The sequence below is a fragment of the Polistes dominula genome, unplaced genomic scaffold (genome assembly GCF_049000335.1).
Source record: "Polistes dominula isolate Pdom_NZ unplaced genomic scaffold, Pdom_raw_medaka contig_74, whole genome shotgun sequence".
Classification (NCBI taxonomy): domain Eukaryota; kingdom Metazoa; phylum Arthropoda; class Insecta; order Hymenoptera; family Vespidae; genus Polistes; species Polistes dominula.
The window spans coordinates 513,670-541,077 of NW_028300953.1; the positions used below are offsets into that span (position 1 = coordinate 513,670).

General features: G+C 39.2%; 1 protein-coding gene and 1 long non-coding RNA gene across 5 annotated transcripts in view; one reads left to right on the forward strand and one right to left on the reverse strand.

Moving 5' to 3' along the window:
* The window catches only part of hth (Meis homeobox homothorax), a 359,920-nt gene that overhangs the window by 77,415 nt on the left and 255,097 nt on the right, over positions 1–27,408 (reverse strand). For all 3 annotated transcript variants that reach the window (XM_089172519.1, XM_089172518.1, XM_089172517.1), the window contains one exon: positions 309–385. In XM_089172519.1, coding sequence (XP_089028645.1) covers positions 309–385 — 77 coding nt within the window. The remainder of the gene's footprint in view (positions 1–308; positions 386–27,408) is intronic.
* On the forward strand, positions 22,519–27,040 carry LOC149032583 (uncharacterized). 2 transcript variants are annotated; one of them, XR_016176538.1, is made up of 3 exons: positions 22,519–24,085; positions 24,279–26,023; positions 26,886–27,040. It is a non-coding gene; the product is annotated as an uncharacterized LOC149032583 (long non-coding RNA). The 2 variants fall into 2 exon arrangements; XR_016176537.1 differs by having other exon boundaries at positions 22,519–26,023.

The window sequence follows — 27,408 nt, forward strand, 5'->3', positions numbered from 1 at the left end:
AAGGAAAAGGGGGAGACAAATTCTTTTCCTTCTTTCTTCTCCTTTAACTTGCGACACGCAGGGTCATAAGGAACGAAACGGTGAACGGCTTGCAAAGATAAGCTGAGTAGGAAAGCTTATCGTTGCATCGACTTGCCTGCTATCGTATCGATTATTATTATTATTATTATTATTATTATTATTATTATTATTATTATTATTATTATTATTATTATTATTTATGTCATCTAAAAAACATTGATTATATACACACTAAAAATGAAAATATATGTAAAGTGATTTTCATAATTGAAATATTTGTCACTCACCAATTATTAACTTGAAGAATCGTCAACCCCGTATCCTGTGCAAGTTGCTTCTTCTGATCCTCCGAAGGGTACGGATGCTGGAAAAAAAGAAAAGAAAATTCATGAATTTAGGTCAATGTCCGTGAAGTATTTTGTCGTCGAGAGAGAGAGAGAAAGATAAATCGTTAGCGTTACGAGGATAAAATGTTCATATGGTTCTCCTTAAGTTTCCAAACCGTTCTAACAACCTCCCCCTCTTGAAAACTCAGAGGAACGTTTTACGTTCGATCCGGACATTTAATGAACGCAACAAGGTAAGAATAAACGTTCCGTGAAGGCGCGCATCGCGCTATTTCGCGCGTCTACTCCGAGTGATTTACAGGGCACGTGTACGCGTTCTCTTTATTTTTCTCTTTCTCATTCTCTCTTCCTATCTTTTTCTTTCTCATATACGAGGACAATTTCTACCTACGCGAAAAGTGAAGGAAAGAAAGAGAAAGAACGTTTGCAAATGTCAGGACGCACCTGCGAAAATATTATTTATTACCAACTAACAACAACAACAACAACAATAACGACAACGATGAGAACGTTGACGATGATGAAAAAGAAAAACTGGAATGAAGGAAGAGAGAAACGGGAACACTTGAACGTTGTAGTTGTAGTCGTAGTAGTAGTAGTAGTAGTAGTAGTAGTAGGATCCCATTCTTGGTTAGGACAAGACAGGACGCCCCAAGTTTTATCACGTTGTTGCATCGGTGCAGATGCACGCTTCCGCGCTTCACCTTGTTATGTACTGACAAGATCGTACTCTACTTCTTTCGTATTTTCTTTAGATTAGAGAGAAAGAGAGAGAGAGAGAGAGAGAAACGGAAGAAATTTTACGAGACAGCGACGTTAAGTTATGAAGAGTTAGGTGACACAGACATATGTAGAACGTTTCAAGACTTTCCTAATCGTAATTTACTAAAGTCTAAATAAAGTATTTCAAATTTTAACTTATTTTATACGAACTTATTTTCAGATTGTTATGAACAATTTTCTTTAACAAAATTATAATTTGTTTATTGTAATTGACCCTTTCAGTGCTGAATAATTTTATCTAAAATGTTTTGTAGGAACAGAATAATTTATTATTAACCAAATTTTATTAATAAATTATATTTAATAATAAATTTTATTAAATAATATTATAAATAATTTAAATAATATTTAATAAAATTATAAATATTAATATTTCTATATAATATATATGTGATTATATAATATTTTTTACATTAATATTAACAAACACATTTATGCATCTACAGACCACTCTGGTAATTTTTACCAAACGCATATATGCATCCATAACATTCTAAGGGCTAAATTATTTTTCTTGATAATTATTACAATATTATATTATCCATGTTAAAAAGAAAAAAAAGAAAATGAAACGAGAGAATGAGAAAAGTTTGTAAAGATGGGATGAAAAGAGAGTTTCAGGAAGCAGGTCGAAGTCACGGTTGAAACGAAAGCGAGTGGTGTCGCGAGTTTACGGTGAAATAGGAGGTGGATGGATGAGGGATGGCCTACTCGGATATATTCCATCGTTCTTGCGGCAGGGCTCCATAAATTCGTGTATAAATCTGGCCGTTCTCGTGCGGTGAAGTTACTGCGGGCATTAATTTTGCACTTGCGGCCGGCCGTAAGCGCGTCTTTCGAACGTTCTTGCTCGCGGGTGACGGCCAAGAAGACGCGTATCTACTTATACACGTTCACTCACACACATATTTAGGTATGTAGATACGAAGACTTAGTGCGATAGCTCGGAAAAAAGAGAGAACGACTTTTGCACGCGCGCCTTCACGTCAAACTACGCCGAAAGCTATCCTCTTATTCATTTTCCCTTTCTGTCTTCCTTCGTTTAAAACACTTCTCTTTCTATTTATGTTATATACACGAGACGACATTAACCTTCCACGTACCTCCACGTACGATTCAAGGACGAAAACTTTTCCGATATTTCAATTAATAAAAAAATTCATTTTTCAAAAAAAAAAATACGAAATTGAAAATTTCATTAAAGATATTATTATTATTATATTTAAACAAATAAGATTCAAGACGAGATTACATCTCCATTCGAAGTACACGTATTCGCGTCAACGGCCCTTTAAAAGGGAACATAAAGGTAACCTTAACCGCATCGAGTGGTGCAACGAAACGCGCCACGGATCGGAAGCAATACACGTGTACGCATGTATACGTGTGAGAAACATACATACACATACATAAAAATATTCATGTAGATATGAACGTAGGTAGGAGAGAACGAAGGGTATCTCGTTTACGCAGAAAAGCAACGCGAGAGAGCGTGTAACGCAAGCGGCCGAACCGCATCATATTTTTACATAATTAGCACGTGGTGCTCGTGGTATTAGGTTGCCCCGTCGTTACTTTTTGTCGAGGCCTGCGGTATTTTTGGAAACCGCCGTGGGCCTCGACGCACCCCATCCCTCTCTCTCTTAAACTTTCTCTCTTTCTCTCGGATCCTGGTATATCATGTTTCTTGGAGGCGAGCCATACCGTACATCGTACACTACGGGAACGTGGTGGCTCTATACCCTCTTCCACAGCACCACCCGAAAAGCCCATTGTGAGTCGGCTACGTGTATACGCGATCCGAGCGATTCTTATCCTAATTAAATCGGCGGAGTGCATTGTCTGGGCGTAGAATTTCTATCGGATCTCCTTTCTCTCTCTTTCTCTCACTCATTCACTCACTCACTCACTCACTCACTCACTTTACCGAGCGTATATACATATGTATTTATATACCATATACTACTTCTCTATAGGTGCAGGAAGGAAAGTGAGATAGAGATAGAAAGAGAGAGTAGTATCACGAAGAGGAGGATCGAGAAACCTGGTGTCGTAAAGTACCTGCTATCGGTAACGGTACCAATGGAGAGAACCACCCCTTTTGCTCTTTCCTTTCGAAAACACACGAAGCTTTGGTTAAAGAATTGTTTTCTTTGTTTTCAGAACAAGAGAGAGAATGAAATAGAGAGAAAAAAAAATGAAAGAAAGAAAAGCTTGGTGTATGCATAAAACAATCAAGATAATTGTTGATGCTTCGTGGGGTTTGCCTGTTTTCCATTTTCCTCTCCACCACACCTCTACCCCTAGAGAACTCAGTAGAATGACGTTGGAAGGGACGAGAAAGAGATAGAGAGAGAGAGAGAGGGAACGTAGAAGCTATCCAATTACATTGAAAACAATAGTCTTAAGTGCTCACAGCGCGGAGGTCCGTTCTGGGCCACCCTAGATCCCTACACCATCGGTCCCTACCACCCCTGTTTATTCTCTCTCTCATTCTCATTCTCATTCTCATTCTATTCTACTATGTGTGTACCAATGTGACGTATTATTCTCGATAGCGTACGAATATGATCGTAAAAATCTATCTAACGTTTTCATCAGAATATAAATTTCTATATCTACATGAGGGGTTAAAAGGTTACGAATTAAAATCCTATTTGAATGTTAATTCAACGAGACAATTGCGATCACTTTGGAAATCGTAGAATAAAGATACCATTGGTGAAATAAAGTTCTTGGAATAAATGCGATCTCTTCTCGAGCGAGAGGATCACCGGTAGCTATGTAAAAGGAAGATCGTAGAAAGAAAGAGATAGATAGAGAGATAGAGAGAATGAGGGAAAATAAAACGAGAGGATGAGAATACACGCAGAAGAAGACGAGGGGCAGACGGTCTAGTCGGTGGCCAAACAAGCGATAAAATGAAAATGAGCGGTAAAAAGACAATATGAAAACCATTTGGGCTCTTCTTTTTCTTTCTCTCTTGTACTACTCTAGTCGAGTTGGGGGGTGGGAACAAGCGAGGCGGAAGCAAGGCTAAGTGTGTAAATGAGTCCGTAGTTTAGCCCGATTGCCTCGAGACGACCCTTTTTCGCGGTACGCTATCCTCATCCACTTTGCTTCTACACTCTACCCCCCCCCCCCCGAGATAACAGCTACGCAATCGGAATACTTTTGCTCTTTCTTCTTATACTAAGAACAACCGTTCTAGACGATTTCTAGACGATTTAAAAGACAATGGAATCGTTTGAGAAATGAGTTGGAATCAGGAAGAATTCATTTATTTACCTAAACAAATGATTCTATTTATTATCAACTTGAAAAAAAGATGAATGTTTCTTAAATTTGTATCAAATCATATTTTCCAAATGATTATGTAACTTAAATATAGTCAAACTTTGGATTTCATATAACGTGGTTTAAAAGTGTTCAACAAGATGAGACTAAAATTGTGATTTGATTAACGAGCGATGTCTTACGAATAAGCTCATCGTCTGCCAAGTAGTAAGTAAAGTGTGGATTAACTTGTTTAAATTTTATTTATTATTTTCTATTCTAAATTATTGTGAAAGGAAATCTCTACGATTTTCCATGATGTATTTCTAATGACGAAATTAATTTTGATGTAATGATTTGCATTACGATTCCATTGTATCATATTGTTTTATTATTCAATACTAGTTGAAGATTATATTTCGAAGGGATCATTTTCCCGAGATATAGGGAATTTTTGTTACTAAACTCTAACGACTTGGAATCGATCTCTAGGGCGGAAAGGGTGTCCCCGCGTGTCGTTGGATGACAATTTGCTGGCTCAAACGAACGCGTGCTGCGTCAGGTCGTCGATGTCGAATGGGCGGGTGCAACGTAGGACCACCGATGTGTCTCTCCTCGTGTCCTTCGTCCAGTGTCGTTTTGGAATCCCCCTACGGTAACCAGGCATCTCGTTGCCGAATGACACGTCGATGACGACCGTTGCTGACTCCGACTAACGAGCGGGGCGTTGGGGGCGTGGGACCCGAGCAGAGATCGCGCCTCGTCATCACGCTCCTCCGACCACGTTCGCGTCCTCATCCTCATCCTCATTCTATTCCACCACCTTTTCCATCGATCCTGACCATGTTTCTATCGAGAGTTACACCAACAACAACCGTCCTTCTTCCTACTTTCCCTTACTCTAGACTATCCTCTGCCCCCTCACTTCCATCTTCCCTTCCTCCTACTCAATAAACTTTTTTTTAACGATTCTTCTTGTTATCGCTGCATCGATCAATCTTCGGTTCTTCTCGTCTAGTAACTCCTTTGATTACGTAGCAGATAAATTTATACAATTAAGACCAAACAGATGCATTAAGTTTGTACAGTACTGAAAGAACCCTTAAAGATTGTAGAATAAATGTTAAAAATAGACAGCTATCAGAGTCAACGTAATCATCTTGCGAATAGGAGATAGAAGAAGAATTTCCTAATGACAAAGAGGTCCTTCCACGAACTGGTCGCCGATAGCCAACGCGATTCCAAAGTACCATCTTTTTTTTCTTCTTCTTTTATTTTGTTCGTTTGATTCGACGATCGTAGCCGACGGAAAAACGGTCGATTGTCTGGAATGGATTTCTCAGTGGGATTACCTTAGCTGAGCAATTTGACGGAAGAAGAGATCTGCTCGTTGGCGACGTGAGAATCGAGATGGAGAAAGCGAAAGGTGTAGGATGAGGATCAGCTTTAGAGAATGGGGTGGGAGAGAGGTAGCAGCCAGGAAGGAGGATAAAATAGGCGACGTCAGCGCGCCAGTCATCCCTAATGCCTTCATTCCATCTGTCCTCCCATCTTTCTCCTCCTCCTCCTCTCCTCTTTCTCTACCTCTTCATCGGTTGATAGATATACCAGGCATTTCCATGAGCGACTATAACTTCGTTACCACCTCCGGGGTGGGTTATTCAATTTTACCCTTAAAATCCTCTAATGTGCCGTTATTGCAGGAACCGGGAGAAATCAGAGAGGTGAGGGAGAGTAATGGCTCGCCGCAGAAGGCGGAAGAGGAACCAACACCACCACCACCAACAGGATTTCCGTTAAGACGTCTACAGACAAACGAACAAATGAAAGAAAACACACACTTACAAACGTGCAATACTTTTGTTCTTTTTTCCACGAAATAGGAGGAGGTATTTCTGTTGAAACGTGCGATTCGAATTCCACTGGTGAAATATCGACGTAGCAGTAAAGTGACATAGACACGCGAGCACACACGCGAACACCCTGTCGATGTTGGGTTTCTCGCGCGTAATTACGAGCGAAACACAATGGAATGTATGGAGGTATGCGCGAGAACAACGCGCCTCGAGCAACATGCCAGACTAAGCCGATACGAGATAAGCCGTGCCCGAAGATGGTATGCGACCAGGATACATCCACTCACTGTGACTGCCGTTCCTGGATCTACCTGGCAAACATGGTTGAATATCTTTCAAAGATCTGCTTAGATCATTGCGAGAAACCTATTGCTCATATCTCGTCTTATAACAATATTTTCTTATCTACTGATACGAGATTATCCAACAAGAACATTTTTCAAGTCGACCTACCTTTCACTATGATCAAAAAATCAAATCAATTTGATTGCAATCAATGTAAATAATGAATTTGTTTTATATGTTAAAAAATTCCGATTTTTGTATACGAAATAGAGTACGGGGAAAGGAGGGGAAGAAAAAAGGGAACACAAAGAGACATTTAAAGGGTAGGAAAATGAGGGCGAAGGGCAGTCGTAGAAATCGATGGAGTCGATTTGGAAGGACGTCGAGGCTGTAGGGCGTGGCTGAAGCGGGTCTCTGTGACACGGGCACCTCAATCACTGCGCGACGCCAGAACCTGTCATTATCACGCGGGGTCCTGTCTAACGCGTAGGGTCCGAGCACACCTACGACACACCAAAGTCCGATCGTTTCCCATCGTTCTTGGTGTGCTGCTGGTTTGTTGGTTGGGTGGCTCACTGCTGCTGCTGCTGCTGCTGCTCGCACGTTCACCTACCGTCCTTTCGTCTCTCACGATCTACCAACGCGATTCGACGGATCACGGTCAAAGGGAAAGACAGACTAAGGCTTCCCCCATCACCCACTCAACCCCTCTCCTTCTCCTCTTACGACCATTGACCTCAGCTACTAACCTCTCTGGCTTTGTCTCCCAATTCCATTGATTAGGCCTCGCTCACCCATTCCCGGGATACTACTTTTCTATACTAGTGCCAATAGACAGACAGAACTGATCGAAGCTCGCTAATGAAACGACTGACGAGTGACCCTAGATTTAATCTTCCACTTCTCCTTTCCAATACTTTTTCTTGATATATGTAACAGTTTTTCTTATCGACGAAACAAAGAATCAAAATCATTTTCTATTTGTTAGAAAAGTTACACATCGATTATTAAAATATTATTAATGCATTTTATATTGAAAATGTTCATTTAAATATCATAGCAAAAGGTGAAACATGTCATGTTACTTTGACTCGTTTAATTATATTCGCATGATATCGATCAAGATAATAAGCTGGTAAAAGAGGTTTGAAACATTTAACTCGTTTCGGAATCGATTTCGACAAGAACGAGGTAACTGAGCGAAGTAAGCAGAAAGTTTTCCCGAGTTCGCTAATGAGAGACGAACATGGTGCGCTTCCTTCCTCCCGTCCGACTTTTAGCCGAGCTGTCAATCGGTACCAGAGCTGCGCCTCGTGACTTGTGGGAATCGGGATAATTATAACGTTTCCGTCGTAGTTTAGATACGGAGCTGGGCGTAATGGTGAAACCTCCTCCTCCTCCTTTTCCTGAAGGGCCCTCGGGCGGCAATTCCACGCTCATGCTCGCACCGCTACCCGGCAATCATCCCCAGTCAGTCTTTCAGTCAGTTCCGTTCCTATTTAATTATCCATTTAAACCGTATAATCTTCTCTTACGGGCCGGCCGATTCACTCGTGCCGCTAAGATTTTCTATCTCTCTTTATCTTTCTATCTTTCTTTCTATCTCTTAGTTCTCGATCGACAATAAAGATCAATGCTATCGAGTCCAACGAATACAATACGTAAATTAGAAGAACGAGCGATAATTAAAACCCAACTTCAATTTTTGATTGAGATATAAAGTGCACGATTTCATTCTGCTAGAAATAGGTTTGAAGTAATTTCATTCGTTAAAACTTATTGTACTTTCAACGTACAAGTTACGTCCCATTCATTAACTATCATATCGAGTTCTATTTCTGTTCGACCAACTCGTATTTGCCACGTGACTTTCGTCAAGTTATAAATTTCTCTTACAAATATATATAAACGAAAACACACACACAGATGCACACGTATTCTCTCTTCCAGTCGAATTTTAGGAAGCGTGGGAGTCCTGCTACGAGTACTTGGGACCGATCAGGTCGTCGTTACCGGTATCGGTAACAAGGGTACGTTCGGTACGAAGGGTCATTTCGTTGGAGGCTTTAGTGTCGAGTCGAAGCTTCGACGTTTACCAGGATAACAGCTAACCAGCCGGTAGGATTAGAATCGTTTGGAGCGGCTTGTATGTACAATCGTACGCTTGTTTCCAAAGCAAACGCGTTTCTCGTAAGTTTCGTACTATACGATCGTCACGTTTCCACGATACACACAGGAGATTCTAATATGGGTCAAGAGAAATTTCCTTTAAATTTATTACCAAATCTTTATTACGAACATGTATACATCTTTCACGTTTTTTTTTAAAGGTTTAAACGTTTTTAAAAGAAAAGAAAAACTCTGGGGACTTGTAAAAGCCATAGAATAGCTCCGATCTCGAATCTTTCTCGTGTCCTCTTACCCTAATCCAGAAAGCGTATAAACGAAATAGCTAGTTAGGTGATATTGGTATACGGCTTGTTGCGGCCGTATCCAATAGCATACATACAAATAAGTTTTCGTCCTCGTAGTCGTAGTCGTAGTCGTAGTCTCATGCAGACGGTGTACGATAGAGAACACCATGCTCGGGAGAGACCCTTCCACGTTTAGTGTCAATTTATTCGGGATTCCTGAGATTCCGTAGGCTTTGCCTAGCGCGATCAGCCGAGCCCGTTTGCATAATGTCGTATTTATTTCGTCTTGTAACCTGGGCGTGCGAGCCCTCTTTACTCTTTCGCCAACCAACCCTCCTTGCAACTAACTTCTCTTCTCCTCTCTTTCCAGGTTTTATTCCACTATGTTTCCCCCTTTTCTTTTCGTTTTTTTTCTTTCCTTTCTCGAGCTCACTCGCGTGGCACGCTCAAGCCCCGTTCGTAGACACGTCGTTTCGAACTCTAGCGAGTTTCATGCGAATGACGCCCATATACGGGAGCATGGAATGGGTCATACGAGTTACAAGAAAATCCAGGAAGGTTGCTTTTCCTTTTCTTCCTTTTTCTTTTTTTTTACCCAACCAGCTTTAAACGCAATTTGGCTTCTGTGATATTGGATCGCTCGCGAAAACCCTTCTTCCGTAAACGTTTCCTCCATCCCTAAATACAAACCCCCTTCCCTCATTCGTGTTAAAACAAATTTTACGTCTAGAATTTCAAATTCTTTCTTTATTTCATACTTTATTTATCTTATAGATAAACATGGTTTGAAATAAAAAGAAAAAACATAATGTGTACCCAGTTGGTTTCGAGTTCTTGATGCAAATGCGACGAGGAATACGATTGAGTGTACAGGTGAGAATGACCGAATGGGAGGAGAGTGAAGGGGGAAAACGGCGATAAAGAAAGGTAAGACGAGTTTGTTCGTTCGTTCGTTCGTTCGTTATCGGTATTCTTGTTTCATGAATAAATGTTCGAGCATCCGTAACAGAGTCCAAGGAGCGGCCAAGTTCGATAAGGCGAATCGCCAAAGTCGTCCAGTTTGCTATCACTACCAATATACGCCTATATTCCGTGTAATTCTGAAACTCGTATTAATTTGAGTGCTCATAGTTGACTACATAAAAATTCAAACTAGTTCTTATATAACAAAAGTTTGTTCTTAAATCTGTTTCAAATCGTTAGATTTATATATCATCGTTATCAGATATTTTAATGTAAAATATTGTAACTAAAGATTATTTTTCCCACATCTCAATTATATCATCCTGTACGATCTTCGCCTTGGTAAGAAATCGAATAACTGGCAATTATTTCAAAGGATCATCGAAAGACTATAGTTTAACTAACGAATCGATTGCACGAAGAAGAGAGGAAGCGAATTAGTTCAAAGCGAGTTTCATATAATCCGCGAAAATCGACGTACGCGTAGTCGTCGAAGGTAAATGAAAATAAAAAGAAAAAGAAAAATGTGTATAAAGAAACGAAGGAGGCGCGTGCTTAACGAGGACGCAAATGGAATTATGCAAATGGTGGGCCCTCGCGTCGTACACGGCGATCAGTATCGTTGTCGGAGTCAAGCCTACGAGTAGGTTGTGTTGGCCAATACGCGATACACGGTTACGGAAACGAAGACGACAAAGCTGAATAAAGAAAAAACAAACTTGGCATTCGTAAATTGCCATAAGAGAGAGAGAGAGAGAGAGAGAGAGAGAGAGAGAGTATGACGAAGGACTTGAGCTTTACTCGATGAGGGAAAGATAAGAATTTAAAAAATGAAACGATCATAAAATGCAATATTCGTAATGAGAAAGGTTTGATAACTTCAGCTTATATCATTTTGCAAATGAGTGAGTGAATGAATGAGTGTGAGAAAGAGAAAGATATGGGTAGGTAGCAATCGGGTTGAGCAACGTTCACAGAGACACTGTGCCCATAAGCTCGCGCGTCGAAGAGTTTGAGTGATTGACGCGATCGGATGGAACAGATCGTGATGCGCCCGTAGAAAAGTGTTGACCGCTCGTTCCGGGAACATACGTATGGTGACCGAGCCATTGACAGGTGCATAACGCTTTTAAACAAATAGGAACAAATTTCTCTCTTCCTCCTTCCATCTCTCACTCTCTTTTCATATCTCTACATATAGATATATATATATATATATATATATATATATATATATATATATATATATATATATATATACTCTTTCGGTGTATCTATTTGTCTCTATCTCGCTTTCACCGACATCCTACCTATCGTGAATCCACGTATCAAAATGCATTTTTAAAGTTTACCCACGCGCGCCAATAAATATCGATACGCAACTATCTCCGATCGTGACACGCAACATATACACGTACATGTACATATACGTATAATGAAACTCATGCTTTTAAAGAGACAACGTTTCATATATATATATATATTTTTTTTTTTTTTTTTCTAACTCCTCTTTATTCGATCTTCCTATCTTCCTTCCTTTTCTATCCGTCTATCTTTGTTTTTTTACCAAATGTCCGATTTGATACATGACTAACGACATCTTCCGGTAGCGAAGCATGCCACGAAAGGAAGACCGAATTATTATTACTGAGAAGGGCTTTTCGAAAGAGATCGATGATCCATCATTCGTCGTGAACGTTTGCTAACGCGAGGATGCACCTGTACGTACTCCAGTGAGATTCCACTTGGACAGGTGATTGTCAGTGCTTCGGGCGGCGCCTCCAAATCATTCTCTGCTTGCTTGTTGCTTTTGCTTTTGCTTTTGCTGCTCCTGCTGTTCTACCGATATTATTTCGTTGTGTTTACGCGAGAAAAATTTCATTGGAATGTCTGCTTTATCGTGTAGATATAAATTCTTTCTTAACAAGATACAGAACATGCAATCTTTAGTATTTCACGATTAAACCGTGTGAGTGTCACGCAGTCCAATAACGCTGTTCACATTCCCACGTCGAAAAGTAACAGAGCACTGGGTAACGTTGCGCAATTGACGGTGCGCTTTAAAAAAAAAAAAAAAAAAAAAAAATAGGAAGAAAAAAAGAAAATAAATAAAAAATACGCTATCCCACCGTTTGACACTTTTTGACATTTTGTCTATGAATTTTAACACTCCAACGAAAAAGAAATATTCGTTCGCGTAGATATTTGTTAGTCGGTGTAAAACAAATTTATATTTTTAAATTGCGAATAACAGATTTACAGGTAGTTTGTAATCACCAACGATATAGAAAGAAATTATATTGATTTATTTCTCATTAAGAAAAGTTTTAAGTTTTTTTTATGGAAGAAATTGTTTAAAATTATTATTTATAAACAATTGTTAATTAATTATTATTAATAATATGATAAAATAGATAATAATTTGCCCTTTATAACGATGTTTGTTTCATGTCTGTACGATTTTTAGTTCTTGAGATATTTCTATTCTAAAGTTGAATGAATTTACGTGTATCAATATAATTTTCTCAATGGAATTTAATAGAATCGATCAGCTGTTAACGTAACCTTCATAGTACTACGTGATAGTAAAGTAGTAAAAAGTAATGAATGAAATTTTTATAAACCGATATCTTTTGAATGAAAAGTCGTAGAAACACAAAACTACTATTATTTTAAAGGGAAAATTATCCTCTATTTGTTGAAATTATCAAATACAATTGTTATAAAAAAATAAATTTGTTCTATCATGCTGATATTCATATAAGTAAAAATTGATTTCCACACGATTTTATGAACGTTGTCAAACAATAAATAAAAATGATTTGTTTCAACAGATATATTTTATAATAATAAAAGAAAAATGTTTGATTAAAAAAAAAAAAAATTCATTATTGCATAAAAAGCGTTAACTCGTATACACGTTCAACGTAGTGAAATAAAATATGTATCCTTCAATCAGAGATATAATAAATTGGGACTCGAATTTATTTGAAAATTCGTATTTGAAGAGCGCATAACGTCAGCGCGTACCACATCGAGCGATAAAAAAAGAAATGACGGCTCATGAAATTTTACGAATCCATCACCTTTGGCGAATACTCTCTCTCTTTCTCTCTCGTTTGGCCAACTATCATAACGTCATTGATTTTCATCGACGTAATCAGCAGTTTATCCAATCGTCGCTTTTATTGTTTCTATCGTCGTTGGTGGCGTTATAATATAACAATCACAACGTAGTATACATAAATATTATTATTCGTAAACGTCATTCTCAAAAAAGAAAAAAATAAGAAGTAAAAGAATCGAGTAGAGAAGAACATAAGGGGGAAAACATAAAAAGAAGGACAGAATCCTTCTAGACTTTAGCTTTCTCATTCGCGTATCGTCACGTTTCGAGTTGGTCACAAGAAAGCACATTGCGAAAGGGAGAAAGAAAGAAATATATATATAGAGAAAGAGAGAGTAAGATAGAGATAAGTATGAACAAAGGTGAGTTGAAAAAAAAAGAAATAAAAAAGAAACTAAGGAGAATCGTTGTAGGTAACAGCCTTAGCTTAGTGCGCAGAGTGCAACGCAGCGCAAAGTACAGAAGAGAAGAAGAGAGAAGTGCAGTAAAGGAAGTCGATTATTTCGCGATGCTCTCGGGGCTCTGTTGTCTCGGTCAATTAAGTTTGCGAAATTCTGCCGTGCGCTGTTACAAGCCGGCATTCGTCGACTCGGCGCCATCGTCATCGTTCTCGTCCCCGTAGCTAGTCATCGTGGGCGATTCACGAGGCAAAAAGCAGAACCGTCGACGTCGTCATTATCGTTATTTAATATCCCGGTCATTAGCGCGTCCTGCCGTGCCACTCGAGAGTGTTGTTTATGTACTCATCCTGGGCTTTTAGCTCGCACCGCGAATCCTTTCGGGACGATCCTTTCGCCGCGCTTTTTCTACCTTTGTATCTAACTATGTGTATGTGTTTATTTGTTTGTTTCTCCGTCTGTACGTGTCGGAGTGTGTCGAAAGAAAGAAAGAAAGAAAGAAAGAAAGAGGGTGATAGAGAAAGAGTGAGAAGGGGTAGAGGGGTGGTGAATCGTACGAGGGATTATAGAGAGAACAAACGCGATGGGTTAATTATCGTTGTCTTGAATCGAGCCATACATTCGTTCTAACCCCTCCTTCCAACCGTACGATCCTCAAGGAGAAAAGTTATGTATCGGCTACCGGCGTGCGAGCACCAACGCGAACGAGAGATCGTTAACCGAAGAAAAAGAGATCATATCTTGGACCCACCGCTGGAAAAAGCGAACTAATTCTTCAAGATTTATTTCTCTTTCTCTTTCGCCCATATAACCTTTTTTAGCGAACTTTATATTTCTTCTTTCCTTCCACTCGTTCATCCTCTTTTTCGAATCTACTAAAGTATATTATATATATCGAATTACAGAATTCCTTTAAATTGTCAAAATCAACATTTCGAACAGAGAGAGAGAGAGAGAGAGAGAAAGGAGGAACGCTTTAGGCTGCAATGTAAAGCGTGGATTGACAGGCGGATATTTTTATGCGAAGCCCCATTCGATAATCCGTGCGCGCTGTTTTATGGCTGCCGCCCGAGGTGACGTCACACGAATAACGCATGAATTTCCACTATCCCTCGTTGTTGGCGTACGTTCACGTCTACTCTGTTTTCAGTTTACGTGTATGTATATATATAAATGTGTGTGTTGTTTGTATATGATTCAGTGTGAATGTGAAAGAGAGATAGATAGAAGAGAGAACACACAAATTCGAAATTTAGCTCTCGCCACCCATTACGTTCCTTCTCATGCTTTCTCTTCCTCTCTCTCTCTCTCTCTCTCTCTACGTTTTTACCGTCCTGGTTATTGACAGATGATGCTTTTCCACGATCGCGATACGCCGAACGAGCTCTCTGCGGTTTACCACAGCGCTGATATAAACGTGCGATTATATGCGACTCGACGATCGCTGTTGGATATTCCAATAGCATATAATCCTGAAAATGAGGATCCGTCTCGAGTAGCTTTTTATAAATCAGACTAAAACATGTCCTACACATAATTTTCATTAATTTCTTATTATAATTATAACAGTTGATTTAAGTGAAACAATTGGAACAAATGAATTCTGTGATTTATTTTATACTAATAAATAAATGTGTATAATTTTCTGCCATAGATCATCACTATCATAATTATCGTCACGATTAATAGATAAAAAATAAAGAAAAAATATTGTTATGGGAATAGATTTTTCATTGTGTCAAAATTAATTCGATGATCGGTGAGAATAATCGGACTCAACTCAAACTGACTCGATTCATAGGTACCGTGCACCTGGATCAAGAATTCGAAGACGCTGGCAGGTGTTCTTTAAAAGCCCTCACCCTTTTATCTTTCTACTTGTACTCCTTCAATCGATCCCATTTTTTTCTTTTACGATTTTAATCTATCCTAGCCTATATATACAATTTTCATTCTTTATTGTCTCGAAACGAAATTCTTTAAACGTGTAGATGAAACTAAATCCCCAAAAACGAACAACGCGATAACAAATTAAAGTTCATTTATTAATAAATTATTCGGAAAGTATCTCGATCGATTTGTTATCACGAAGATAAAAAATCAAGAAAGGAATTCCGTGTCATCTTCGTCGAAAATCGAGTGTCAGGAAAGCAGTGGGCTACCTGAACCTATTCACAGAGTATGGATGCAGAGGCTCTTGCGTGTACCAGCCCATAGGTTTGTACCAACAGACGTGATACAGAATATATGAATAATAATGGCTTTGCTGTATCGCGAAATCCACCGGCACGGTTCGTCGTCGTTGATTCTCTCTCTCTCTCTCTCTCTCTCTCTCTCTCTCTCTCTCTCTCTCTATTTCACTCAACTCAACTCTACTCTATGCTACACAACTCTACTGTACTCTCTCTTTCTCACTCATGTCATCCTCTTCCAACAGTCAACCCATACCACGCAGTGGGACAGCTCTGAGAGCTATGATGCAGCACGAGACCACGATACGTCGCGATTCGCTCTGATTAGCGACTATCTGTAATAACGATACCCATCTCGCGGAACTCTGATACGATCAAAGACCTGTTCTGTATCATCACAACGTATTCCACATTGTTAAATTCCCAAGGAATATGATCCTGAAACGTTTTACGGATATTTAAATGCACCTATCAACTAAAATATATTCTAATATATATTTTTGATTATTCTTAATACGTTTGTTAATATAATGAAAAAAAAGTAGATAGAAAAGAAAAAAGAAAATAGAAAAAAGGTTTCTCCTTTATAACGCGGCAAGTCCTCAAAGTGGCCGGGAATGATCGATGCGGGCAATCGTCCGTTCGATTTTTCAGAGTATCCAAGCTCCCCTCGCTCTACGTTCCTCTCTATCTCCCTCTCGCACACAGAGACCCATAAGATATATTATGGTACGAAGTGTTATAAATACGGTTTATAGAAGCGTGCAGCACACGCGGTGCATTAATGCGGCTGATTGCCCGTACATCACGATGCACCTCTTTCTCCCTCGCTCACTCACACTACTTTATCTCTCTTTCTCTTTTACCAGCAATACATATATGCATATATGTATATATAGACTCTCCTTTCCTCCCTCTCCCATACTACACAATGTATACTATCTAGATATACCTATCTCTCTTTCTCTCTCTCTTTTTTTTACACGTACTCGATGCTATGGTATATGTGGTGTTAGTTACGGGCAGTGGTCGCGAGCTTTATTAAAATATTAGGTCAAACCCCCGTTGAAAATCTCTCAAACATATATCGAAGCAACTATCAAAAATATTCTCCTTTTTTTCTTCTTCTTCTCATGTTCGTCGTCTCACGTTGGTTACGGTGTAGTGTCTCGACTGACTCTTATTCTCGAAAGGGCCCGAAGGCGCGAGGATCGAGTTCGAGTTAGAGTTTGGTCTTGAGCTGAGGGTGAAGTAGAAGAAGGCTCGTTACGAGTATCCTTTCAGGGACCCCTAAGTGGACGTCGAGTTCGTTAGAGAGGCCCTTCCATGAGATCGCGGAAGATGAACAGGGTGAAGGCGGGAGATGCATGGGCTCGTGTTTCCACAAAGAGATATGGCTCTCGCTTAGACTCCAATGAAGCCGCGAATCAACCTCTCTCTCTTTCTTTCTCTTTCTCTTTTTATTTTTTTAACGGTGTATTTTTATAAAACGGAAGATTCTTTTTTTTTAATTACCACACATTTATGCACTTTAATTTCCTTAGTGTTCTACGCGTAATGCGTTAATTTATTACTGAAGTATTGCTCGCCCACGATGTTAACGTCTCCAAGGATAGTGTGTGCCTAAAGGTACAATGACTAAGCGTTTCATACTCTTTCTCTATGTTTCTATCTTTTTCTTCGTTTATCCTTTCGACTCGCTTGTCTCACCGATCCCTTTAACACGAAACTGACTTGGACAAGCTATAAAGAATTATCGTTACATACGTAAGTACTTATATACTTACTCACTCATACAGAGAAAAAAAGAAATAATGTTAAACTCCAAAATGAACACACACATACACAGTTGAAAGGAAATCTTTTTTGGTGAAAAGTTTGAAGTACTCGAGTGTAGGTTTATGCATCATCTCGTCCTACTGGAAATTACTTACTTCTTCCTTGTAAGAATACCACGTGATAGAAAGAGAGGATAGGAAGATGGGAATGGGACGAACTCGCCAATCTATATGAATTATGGTTGTGACTTTAAAAGCAACAGGAAGAGAGAGAGAGAGAGAGAGAGAGAGAGAGAGAGAGAAAGAAAGAAAGAAAGAAATCAAGTTGGAGGAGTCAGTTACTTGCAAAATTCGCGTCGACGTTTAATGCCAAGAGTAAGTCTAAACGTTTGATACATAGGCTAGTATCTGGTAGCAAGGCATGTTACTGTTGGACCCCAAGTCGTGTTTCTACATTTTCGTTTACACGAGCGCTAATCGCAAAGGCAACTCTTCGTCGTCATCTTCGTCGTAGTCGTCGTGGTCGTCGTGGTCGTCGTCGTCGACGGGCCAACCCCTCGACACCTCCACCAGCCAAGTGCCAAAACGGAAATAGAAGAGGCTCCTTTATTTCCCCCATCCGTAACCATTTTGCATTCTTTTTTGTTTTTGTTTTGCGGATGCGCGCGAGACCGAGAACGGAAATATTTCTTTCGTGCACGATGGTTCCAACGGAAGTAACTAATTTCGATTGTAATTGGCTAACGATTATTCGTGCGTTCATCTTTTGTACATTGAAAGATTGAAAAGAGATACAATCTAATTATTTTTTATATTATATTGTCATAGATTTACGTTAGTTTAACTTGAACGTGTTTTAAAAAAGGTTTCTTTCGAAAGGGAAAAAAAAGAGAAAGTAAAATTTGTTCAGCAGAATTCGTTGTTGCTGTGAAAGGATGAAGATGGCAGGACGAAGTGGTTCGAATAAAAAAATATGGGCTTGCTCGGTTGGCAGGAAGGAACTTGGTGCGCCCTCAGGAGGCACCATAAGTATGCCCTAAGTGCATTTAACGATTATTTTATATTAACGGGTGAATTTATTAGCGGCCTCCATTATCGGGGTTCGGTAGAGTCTCTTCTTTCCTTTTTTAAGTACGCTTTTGACCTTACCGAAAGAAAAAGAAGAAGAAAAAGAAGAAGATGGAAGAAGCGTAGGTGAGAAAGAAGGAAAAAAGACTAGTTGAGTTAACACCAACCTCGGTGTCTTTATCTCCAGGCGGTGGACCGCCTTTTGTTTCTCAACGAAGATCCCTGAATACTTCAGAAGGCGTCCGGCTTCCAAGTGATATCGACTACCCTCGTTAATTCACGACTCTACCACCGCAACGTAAATTCATTTACCTTCTTGTTAGAACCTAACGCTCATATATTCTTCTTTTTATTTCCTAACACTTTTTTATCTCCCTTAGCACTTATTTTCCCTATTACCAAATGAAAATAGATTTATTTTTTCCATAGTAAGATAAAATAACAGAAGGTAGAAATAGAATTTTCTTTTTCTTTTTATAATAAACAAAATTGATAAAACAATGAATCTTGGATAAAAGAAAATATTGGGTTGTTCCCAGTAAGTAATTTCATTTTTTCTTGACACAATAAATAAATAATTAATTAGTTGACGCAAACCGGCAAATACCAACACGTAAGATTGATGAGAGGTTTAATTTAAAGGCCTAGATTTAACTTTGAAGCGGAAATTGTTTGTATTTTTACAAATTACTTTCCGAACAACGCAATAGAACTTTTTGTTCTCAATTATAAAACAAAAAGATATTTTGTCGCAAATGTGAAAAAAGTAACTGAAGAAGGAAGTAAATTTTGGTTACATAAAAAAAGAAAGGGAATACAACGAATTAATAACATTCCCTCACAAAATTCATCCTATTCACGAGGAATACATAGGCAGAGTGGGTGAGTCTCTGGTGGGTAACTAAGGCCTCTTTTCAATCCCCGCGAACGAGATGGGGTTGCTAGCAACGGTGGTTTTTCGAGGACCACGTTAAACCACGTAGGACTACTACCTTGTAAGAAGTCAAGAAAAAGAGAGAAAAGTAGGAAGGTTCAGCAGTAGCCAAAGAGATGTTGGGGAAAAAAGGGGTTGGGTAGAAGGAGGTCGTGGGCAGGATGTTATGCCGCCCATGGGAGCAGCTCTGATGGGGATATGGGCCTCGAAGGCCTACTCTTTCTATCCAGTTTCCGCGTCCCGTTTTCTTTCCATTCTATTCCATAATACGCTCGGAGATGTATACGTCCTGCAGGACGCCCGCAAAATACGTTCTAGATTGCATTCGGATATAGGGAGATTCATGATGAGAAGGATAAGAGAAAGAAAAAGAGAAAAAGAGAGAGAGAGTGAAAGAGCTGGAATGGAAAAGGAGAAAGGATAAACGCTGTAGAAATCGAAAAAAAAAAAGAAGAAGAAGAAATCCTCGTGCAAGAGATCGAGCTGGGATTTTATGAAAGGTGAGGGTGGGAGGTTGGAACAACCCTTCGAACGATTACCTTTCGCATCGACGATTTACCGTCGATTCCATGGAACGGAGAATCGCCTACGTGAATCTCGGTATGAATCTACTTACGTGAAATCGGAAAAGAAAGCATCAGATCCTTGTGTATTAGAGACTTACCTGTAACAGAAATAAAAACAAGAAAAATTGAGAATTATTCGACGGATATTTATGAAAGAGAAAATGTGATCTTTTATGGTTATTTTGTACATATATTTTTCTACCATTCTTGTATAAGTTGCATACGTTGGATATATGTAAAATACGAAGATCTGTATCGTCTTGTAAAAAGGAAATTATATGTAGAAAAAGATAGAAAAAGGATCGGTTCTTGGTTGGAATCAAACATGAATCTTGTTGGACTCCTCGAAAGGATGGAGAATGTTGGTAATTAATAAACCGGTATGCTAATTTAGCGAGGACAGATTACGCGTTTTCTCTTTGCCGGTACGTTACACTCTTTATGTTTGTATGAAAGAACAAAAAGTAACGTCTGCCTACAAGCTACATCGAAATTAAAATAAAAAAATACAATTGCAAAACACATAACCAAATAATATTTATTTTCTTTTACAATTAAGAAATAGATAATTTTATCTAATTTAGTATATTATTTTGATCGTGACTCACCTCTTATCACACTTTTGTTAATCACAAAGATGAAATATAAAAGTAGACTAATCAGAAGTTACGAATATGACGAAATACCTAGCCATTGAAAACGATCAACTTTATTTGAAAAGAAACATCTTTACGTTTCACGACAGACGTTCGAACATTGAAATAAGATAAAAAAGAAAAAAAAATCATCTCTCTTGCTCGGTTATGCAAAGAGAGAACTCCCCGATCGAAGAAAATTACTTCAAGTACTTTCGATTGGCGAACCGTACGGAAATTTGCATCGACGACGTCGTTGGTAGTGTAATTTATGCGAGAAAAAAAAGTCAAAGGTAGTATGTGTACGAGCCGAAAGACAAGAAAGAGAAAAAGAAAAAGAGAAAGAGAGAGAAAGAGAAAATCGTGATTAATAAACGAGTATGCTAATGCTTTGAGAGTCAGAGTATGAGGATTTTCAAAGGCGTATGTATAACATCCCGTAGGACGAGAGATGGTTACAACAAGTGAAAAAGAGAAAGAGGAAGAAGAGGGTGAAGAAGGGGGGAGGGGGAAACGGTGGACAACGAGGAACGTTAGTCCAACGGTAAATCAAAACGCTTTGCGACTTTGTGATGTCGGAAAGAGAGAGAGTTAGAATGAGAGTTAGAAATAAAAGAAAGAGAGAGAGAGAGAGAGTGAGAAAGAGAAACGAGCTTTCCGGCCTCGCGAGACGACGTGCAACGAGCTTTATGCTTTTCGCGAAGGGTGTCTCGCGTCGGGTGGAGGGTGTAACCCCAGCTTATTCATACTCAGGAAGCAGAGAAACGAAGGAAAAGCGAGAGAACGTGACGGGTTATCCTTTTCGTTCGTGATATTTGATACTACAACTACAAATACGTGTGTTACACGACTAGGTTATGAATGTACTAAAGCAAAGACGATTGTTTTGACTCTCTCTCTCTCTCTCTCTCTCTCTCTCTCTCTCTCTCTCTTGCTCACGTCTACAAACTTTCCTATAAGAACAATAATAATAAATGTTAGAGTTTCAATCGAGGTATACAAAGTTTGTTTACGTTATGTGTCAAGCGATACAACCCACGAGGTATGCAGAAAATGTCTTATATATATAGTGTTAGTAGTAGTATAGTATATATAGTATATATATATATATAGTGTTTCTTTTTATTTTTTGAGAGTGTGACTTCTTTAGAAACATTTTTTTACATCTATAAAATTACTATCAAAGAATAGTTCATTCATCTTTTTATTCATTTTACTAACCATGATCATATTATCGTTAAATAAAATGTAAGAAAATGAATGAATGATAAAAAAATATAAATTACGTGTTAAAGAATCGTGCGAAAAAAAAAAAGAAAAAAGAAAGAAAAAGGGAATAGCAAATAGGAGAAAAAGGGAGGAGAGAAAATGAGAGATTTTAGAGGACGCCAGACATCAATTTTCTTCCCGTATAAAAGCAATTCCGCGGTGGAATGGTAGAGAACCTATTCCAAGGAGTTTTACGCGTCCGTGAGGAGCGATTGTTGGTCGCGGATTCGGGGATAAGTGGGTTGCTCGAAAACAGACGGAGACGAAGATGCCACGTACGTGGTTGACTACGGAATGGGGTTTTAGGATTTTTCCTAATTCCATTTACAAATCGATTAGGTTTTTTTTTTTTCATTTAGTATATTCGTTTCATTTTTTTTTATCAGACCCAACGTTTCAGAATTTTTCTAATTCTTCGTGCGAACTGTTTGCATTCCTTTTTTATTATTTTTTTTTTTTCATTTCTATCAGTATTTTCTAAAGGGAAGAGAGGGGTTGCAGAATTTCATCCAAATGCATTTACGCGTGCACGCATCGTATCAATATCGCGAAATTCTCCGATCGATTTATGATTCCACCTCTCTCTCTCTCTCTCTCTCTCTCTCTCTCTCTCTCTCTCTCTTTCTCTCTCTTCCCGTCGGGGTTTTACAATGATTGGAAAAGCCGCGAAATAGAGGATGCAGGGAGCAATTTTCCGGCACGTATGAAACGTCACATTCATATATACATATGTACAAACATATATACAAACCATATATACAATATATGTGGGTGTATAGATAGATTTGGGAATGTATCGGTGAAAATCGAGAGAGAAGGATCATCAAAATTGTATAAGCAGCTCTTAGGAAACGATCGAGCACGGTCTCTCCCACGGGAACGTGGACGTACGTTTCCCTGTATACACAGAAACTGAAAGAGAGAGAGAGAGAGAGAGAGAGAGAGAAAGAGAAAGAGAGAATTCGCATCGAGCCGATTACCCTGGCCCTCCGCGCTTTTTCAAACGATAAACGCATATGTGGTATGGTTGTTATGGGTTTAAGCGATATGAAGAGATCATTGGCTAAGAGCAAGATGGATACTTAAACTGTTTTAGGGGTACCAGGTAGTAAACTATTATTTTTTAATGTTTCAACTCAAAAAAAAAAACTATTACTCAAAATCACTAAATAATAATTTCATTTTTGACCACCACATGCTATCTATTTTGTAAATTATCTTTCATTGCATATTGGTACAAACTAACTCAAATTAAATAATCTTAAAGTAATGACGATAAATATTGGTTTCCCTGATACATAAAACTGTGTATGTTTAAAATTAATATTATTAACATTAAAAAAAAATAAAATTAGTTGTTAATCAATTGATCGTAAGTTATGAAACAATTAAAATTAATCCTACAGAAAAAAATTCATCTTAAAGATCGAGAAGCATAGATCGTAGTGAATACGAAAAGAAAGATTGAGAAAATAGGAGAAAGAATAGAAAGAGAAAGAAAGAAAGCAGAAACGATGCATAATGCATACATAGGAGGGTGCACCAGGTGCTAGGATAAGAATTGGCGCATCGACGTCAACCAAAATGGCGCTTATCGTCGCCGCCTTTGCCTCGCGTGAGAAACTGCCTCGGAGGGGAAGCAACTGAGGTGCCGTGAGAGACGCGGCTGAATTTTAATGTGTTCCTCCTTATTCGTGCACGCGCGCGTATAACACAAACATACCTATATCACTCGTAAACCTGTGTACAACTTCGTACATATTTATTTACACGTTATGCATACGCTACATATACGTTTGTCTATATATGTATAGTTGAACATAGAACATAAAACGGGAATAGCAATGAACAACGACGACGACAACGAAGAGTTCGTGAAAAGGAACCCAAAGGAAAGAGGGAAAGAGGGAGAGGGGTGTCTGGTTGACTTGTAGATTTATTGACGAATTTGGCCGCACATTTGTTCCGCGGGATTTCAATACAATTGAAGGGTTTTGCCATTGTTGCCCTACGCGACGAGACGTCCTCCTCGCGACGGCGCGAACCGCGACGCACGAGAGAGGACTTGCCGAGAATAGGGAGAGGAAAAGGGAGAAAGGGCTATTTGGTATTGTAATGGTCCTGTCTCCACATCGAACCCTTCCGCCGCCTCAAGGCGAATTTCCACGGCTCGGTGAGTTCCGATTCGCACGATCCGCGCGACGAATTAATCCTTTTTTTTTTTTTAAACAACAAAACCCGTGCCCAAATATTTTATTCGTGAACAATCATTTGAAGGTATTTCGTTGATCTTAAAAAATGAAACAAATGAAAAAGTAGCAGATGATGGTCTCTCTCCTAATAAGGTCTTCATTTTATTTTTACAGGTAGAACCAAAAAGAAAGTAAAAGGAATCAGAAGATAGCAGAGAAAGAAAGAAAAAAAAAAGATGGACTTTGATGGTTTCACTCAACTAGAATATCGAAAATCGTGGCGTGCTTTGCAACGGCGACGACGATGACGACGACGACGATGACGACGACGACGATGACGACGGCCGCAGAGAGTGCAGTCGACCATAATTTCATCAACGGCACGAGTGTGCGCGCGCTGCTTGTTAGGTATATGCATTTGAATTTGATTAGTGGCGTGAGAAGGAGGGTAGGGGGGAGTGGTGACACCCTTTGCCACCGCAACCCCATCCAAACGACCAACCAGCCTGCTTGCCTGCCTGCCTGCCTGCCTGCCTGCCTGCCAGTCTGCCAGCCGACACACCGCCACCCACGCCAGTGCTACCTCGTGGCTCAAACTACTGCAATTATCCGCACACGTCATACGCGTGTATTAAGTCGACTCTCTCGTCCTACTATACGGTCACCTTTTCTTATTCCTTTCACCTTTATCTTATTTCATATACTTATTCTTACCTACTATGGCTTTGGTCTTAACTCGGATTTAAGCGTTCACGGGTTTCCTTGAATATTTGCAGATTGTCATTTTTATTTTTCTATAGGAAAGAAAAGGAATCTACAAATTGCATATGATCAAACTGAATTACCAAAGCTCATAATACCATACTTGATAATTTAGAAAAAAAAGGGTTTCCAAAAATATAACTTACTAATATTTTAAAATATGATCTATCAATTATTTTAAAACTATGCTTCGGATCTTTACACAATACATCTATATATTATTGACCCATAGAATACCATAAATCTTGACAATAATGAACATAAAGAATAAATCGGTTCTCAAATCTTAAACTATAAGTTCATCCCACATGTGAATACTTGCAAGAACGTATGCGTGTATGTATAAAATATATTTTATCGCAGCAACGTCGTTGACAGTCTCGTATGCCCGTACCCGTCTTCTCCGATCCGCCCCCTCGCTCTCTCGCTTGCTCTCTCGCTTCGAGTTAGATTTAATTAAAACCTAAATCGTATTTAACTGCGCCGTAAAACAAACCTGATGTCTTTCGTAGCAGTAGCTGCTACCAAACGGGGCTCGTGCTCTTTACTTTCAACACCGAATTCGATGCCTTTTCCTTCCTTCCTTCCTTTCCATTCTCTACACGTGTTAGTTCGTGCAAACGAAATTTCTAATTTGCTAGCAAACCATTAGCTACAAACTGACAAATGGAATCTCTGTCGATTTTCCGTCACGAAATATATTCACCGACTATTACACGAATTCTCTGACTGACAATGAGTATCATTTAAATGTCTACGAATATGGTCCGTCGTGTGTGACATTTTAATTAGAATTTTTGCCCAAAATAGACAACACGCACGTTTCTAACCAATTTTGAGTTTAATTAAACGAATAGATTAGTGCAAGAAGATTTGAGTCGTGTTCTCAAATATGAGAGATAGAAAAAAAGGAAGAAGAAATAAAAAAAAGAAAGAAACAAAGTCGTCCTCGTCTCGGTACACTTTCGCCGGACGCAATCTTCTTGGTTATCCGCGTGGAGGGCCCAGTATGGCGTCGACTATGGCAAAAGGATTCTCATCCGACCAATCCCTCTTCTTCTCGTGCTTTGCGAACCACCATTCCGTTGATGGTGAACCCAGAGAGTGAGAAAGAGAAACAGCGAGGAAAGGAAGAGAATACGAAAGAGCGAATGAGAGTGAGTGTGAGAGAGAGAGAGAGAGAAAGAGAAAGAGACGAGTATAGCTGCGCGCGGCAATAACGGCGAGCACCAGACGTTAATAACAGACCGTGCCGGCTGCCCATAGGCCATCGCAGGCAATGAAATGAGACCAAATAAAAATCAGCAGGGAATTATTATGGTGGACGCAAAACGCGCCGCGGTTGAGTCCCTCTTGTCTTTCTTTCTTTCTCTCTTTCTTTTTTCTCTAAGTTCTTTTTTTTGTTGATTTGTTTTTACTTTTCAACTACATTCCTTTTCTTCTCTCCCTTTCTTTCATTTGAATAAACTCGTGTGGCTCGCGCTATATAATGTTGCTTACCTTTAAAACGACATCGTGACAAATTAAAATCGAAGAGATCGGCCTTACCGGCGCTTAACGATATCCCGGATAGCTTTTAAGTAGCTACGTTAGATCGTTATGCCCTTTCGCGTACTTTTATTTGCATTTAACGTTCAACGCAACTCGAATCGGCCAGTTAGTTCGCAGGACGGTGGCAGCCGACCGGTCTCAGCAGAGACTATCTTCAGGTTTAATGCTTTTATCGCGTTCTCATCGATGTCCGCAAGGTAAAGACGAGAGAGAGAGGGAGAGAGAGAGAGAAAGAGAGAAAATGCTACTGTTTAGTGATATCGTTCCACTATGTATATGAGACATCTTGATTCGATCCTTAACGATCTTCTTCAACTTTGCTTCACGATTATCGACTAATATTCATTCGAGATATCTGCATTTATGAATTTCATTATTATCATATAATTATAATTATTTAATATAAAAGAATAATTGCCAATTATTATAAAAACTATCGAATCAAAGAAAACTTTGAAATGTTTCTAGTTTGAATGGAACAACTAAAAAGAGTAAGCACGTACGGCACGAGCTGAAAAGGTTCGAGTACACGCATCGCTGCCCTTAGGTCGTAGGGACGAACGAAGCGACCGGTTGAGAGAGAGAAAGAAATACTCGGCAGGTGAAAAAGAGAAAGAGAGAGAGATAGAGTGGCTTGGATGAGAAGAATGGCCGACCGCAATGAAGATTTTAACTGGTACCCTCTCGTTGGCCGCCCGAGTCGCTCTTTTTATTATTGTTTCTTTCTTCCCCCGCCTCCTCCTCCTCCTCCTTTTCCTTTTCTTTTTCTTTTCCATCCACGGGAACGATTTACCGAGGCCGTCTCTCGAAACACGCCCGAAAGCGCCTCTTCTCGATGATCCTTCTCGTGAATTGTAAACTTCTCTGGTTAGATGAAATTACGAATTACCATAAGATTACATTGATTTCAAATTAATCCTTTAATTTATACTAAACCAACGTTAACCCTTTGGGTACACATTTATTTAAAAATTAATATTAAATATTATAA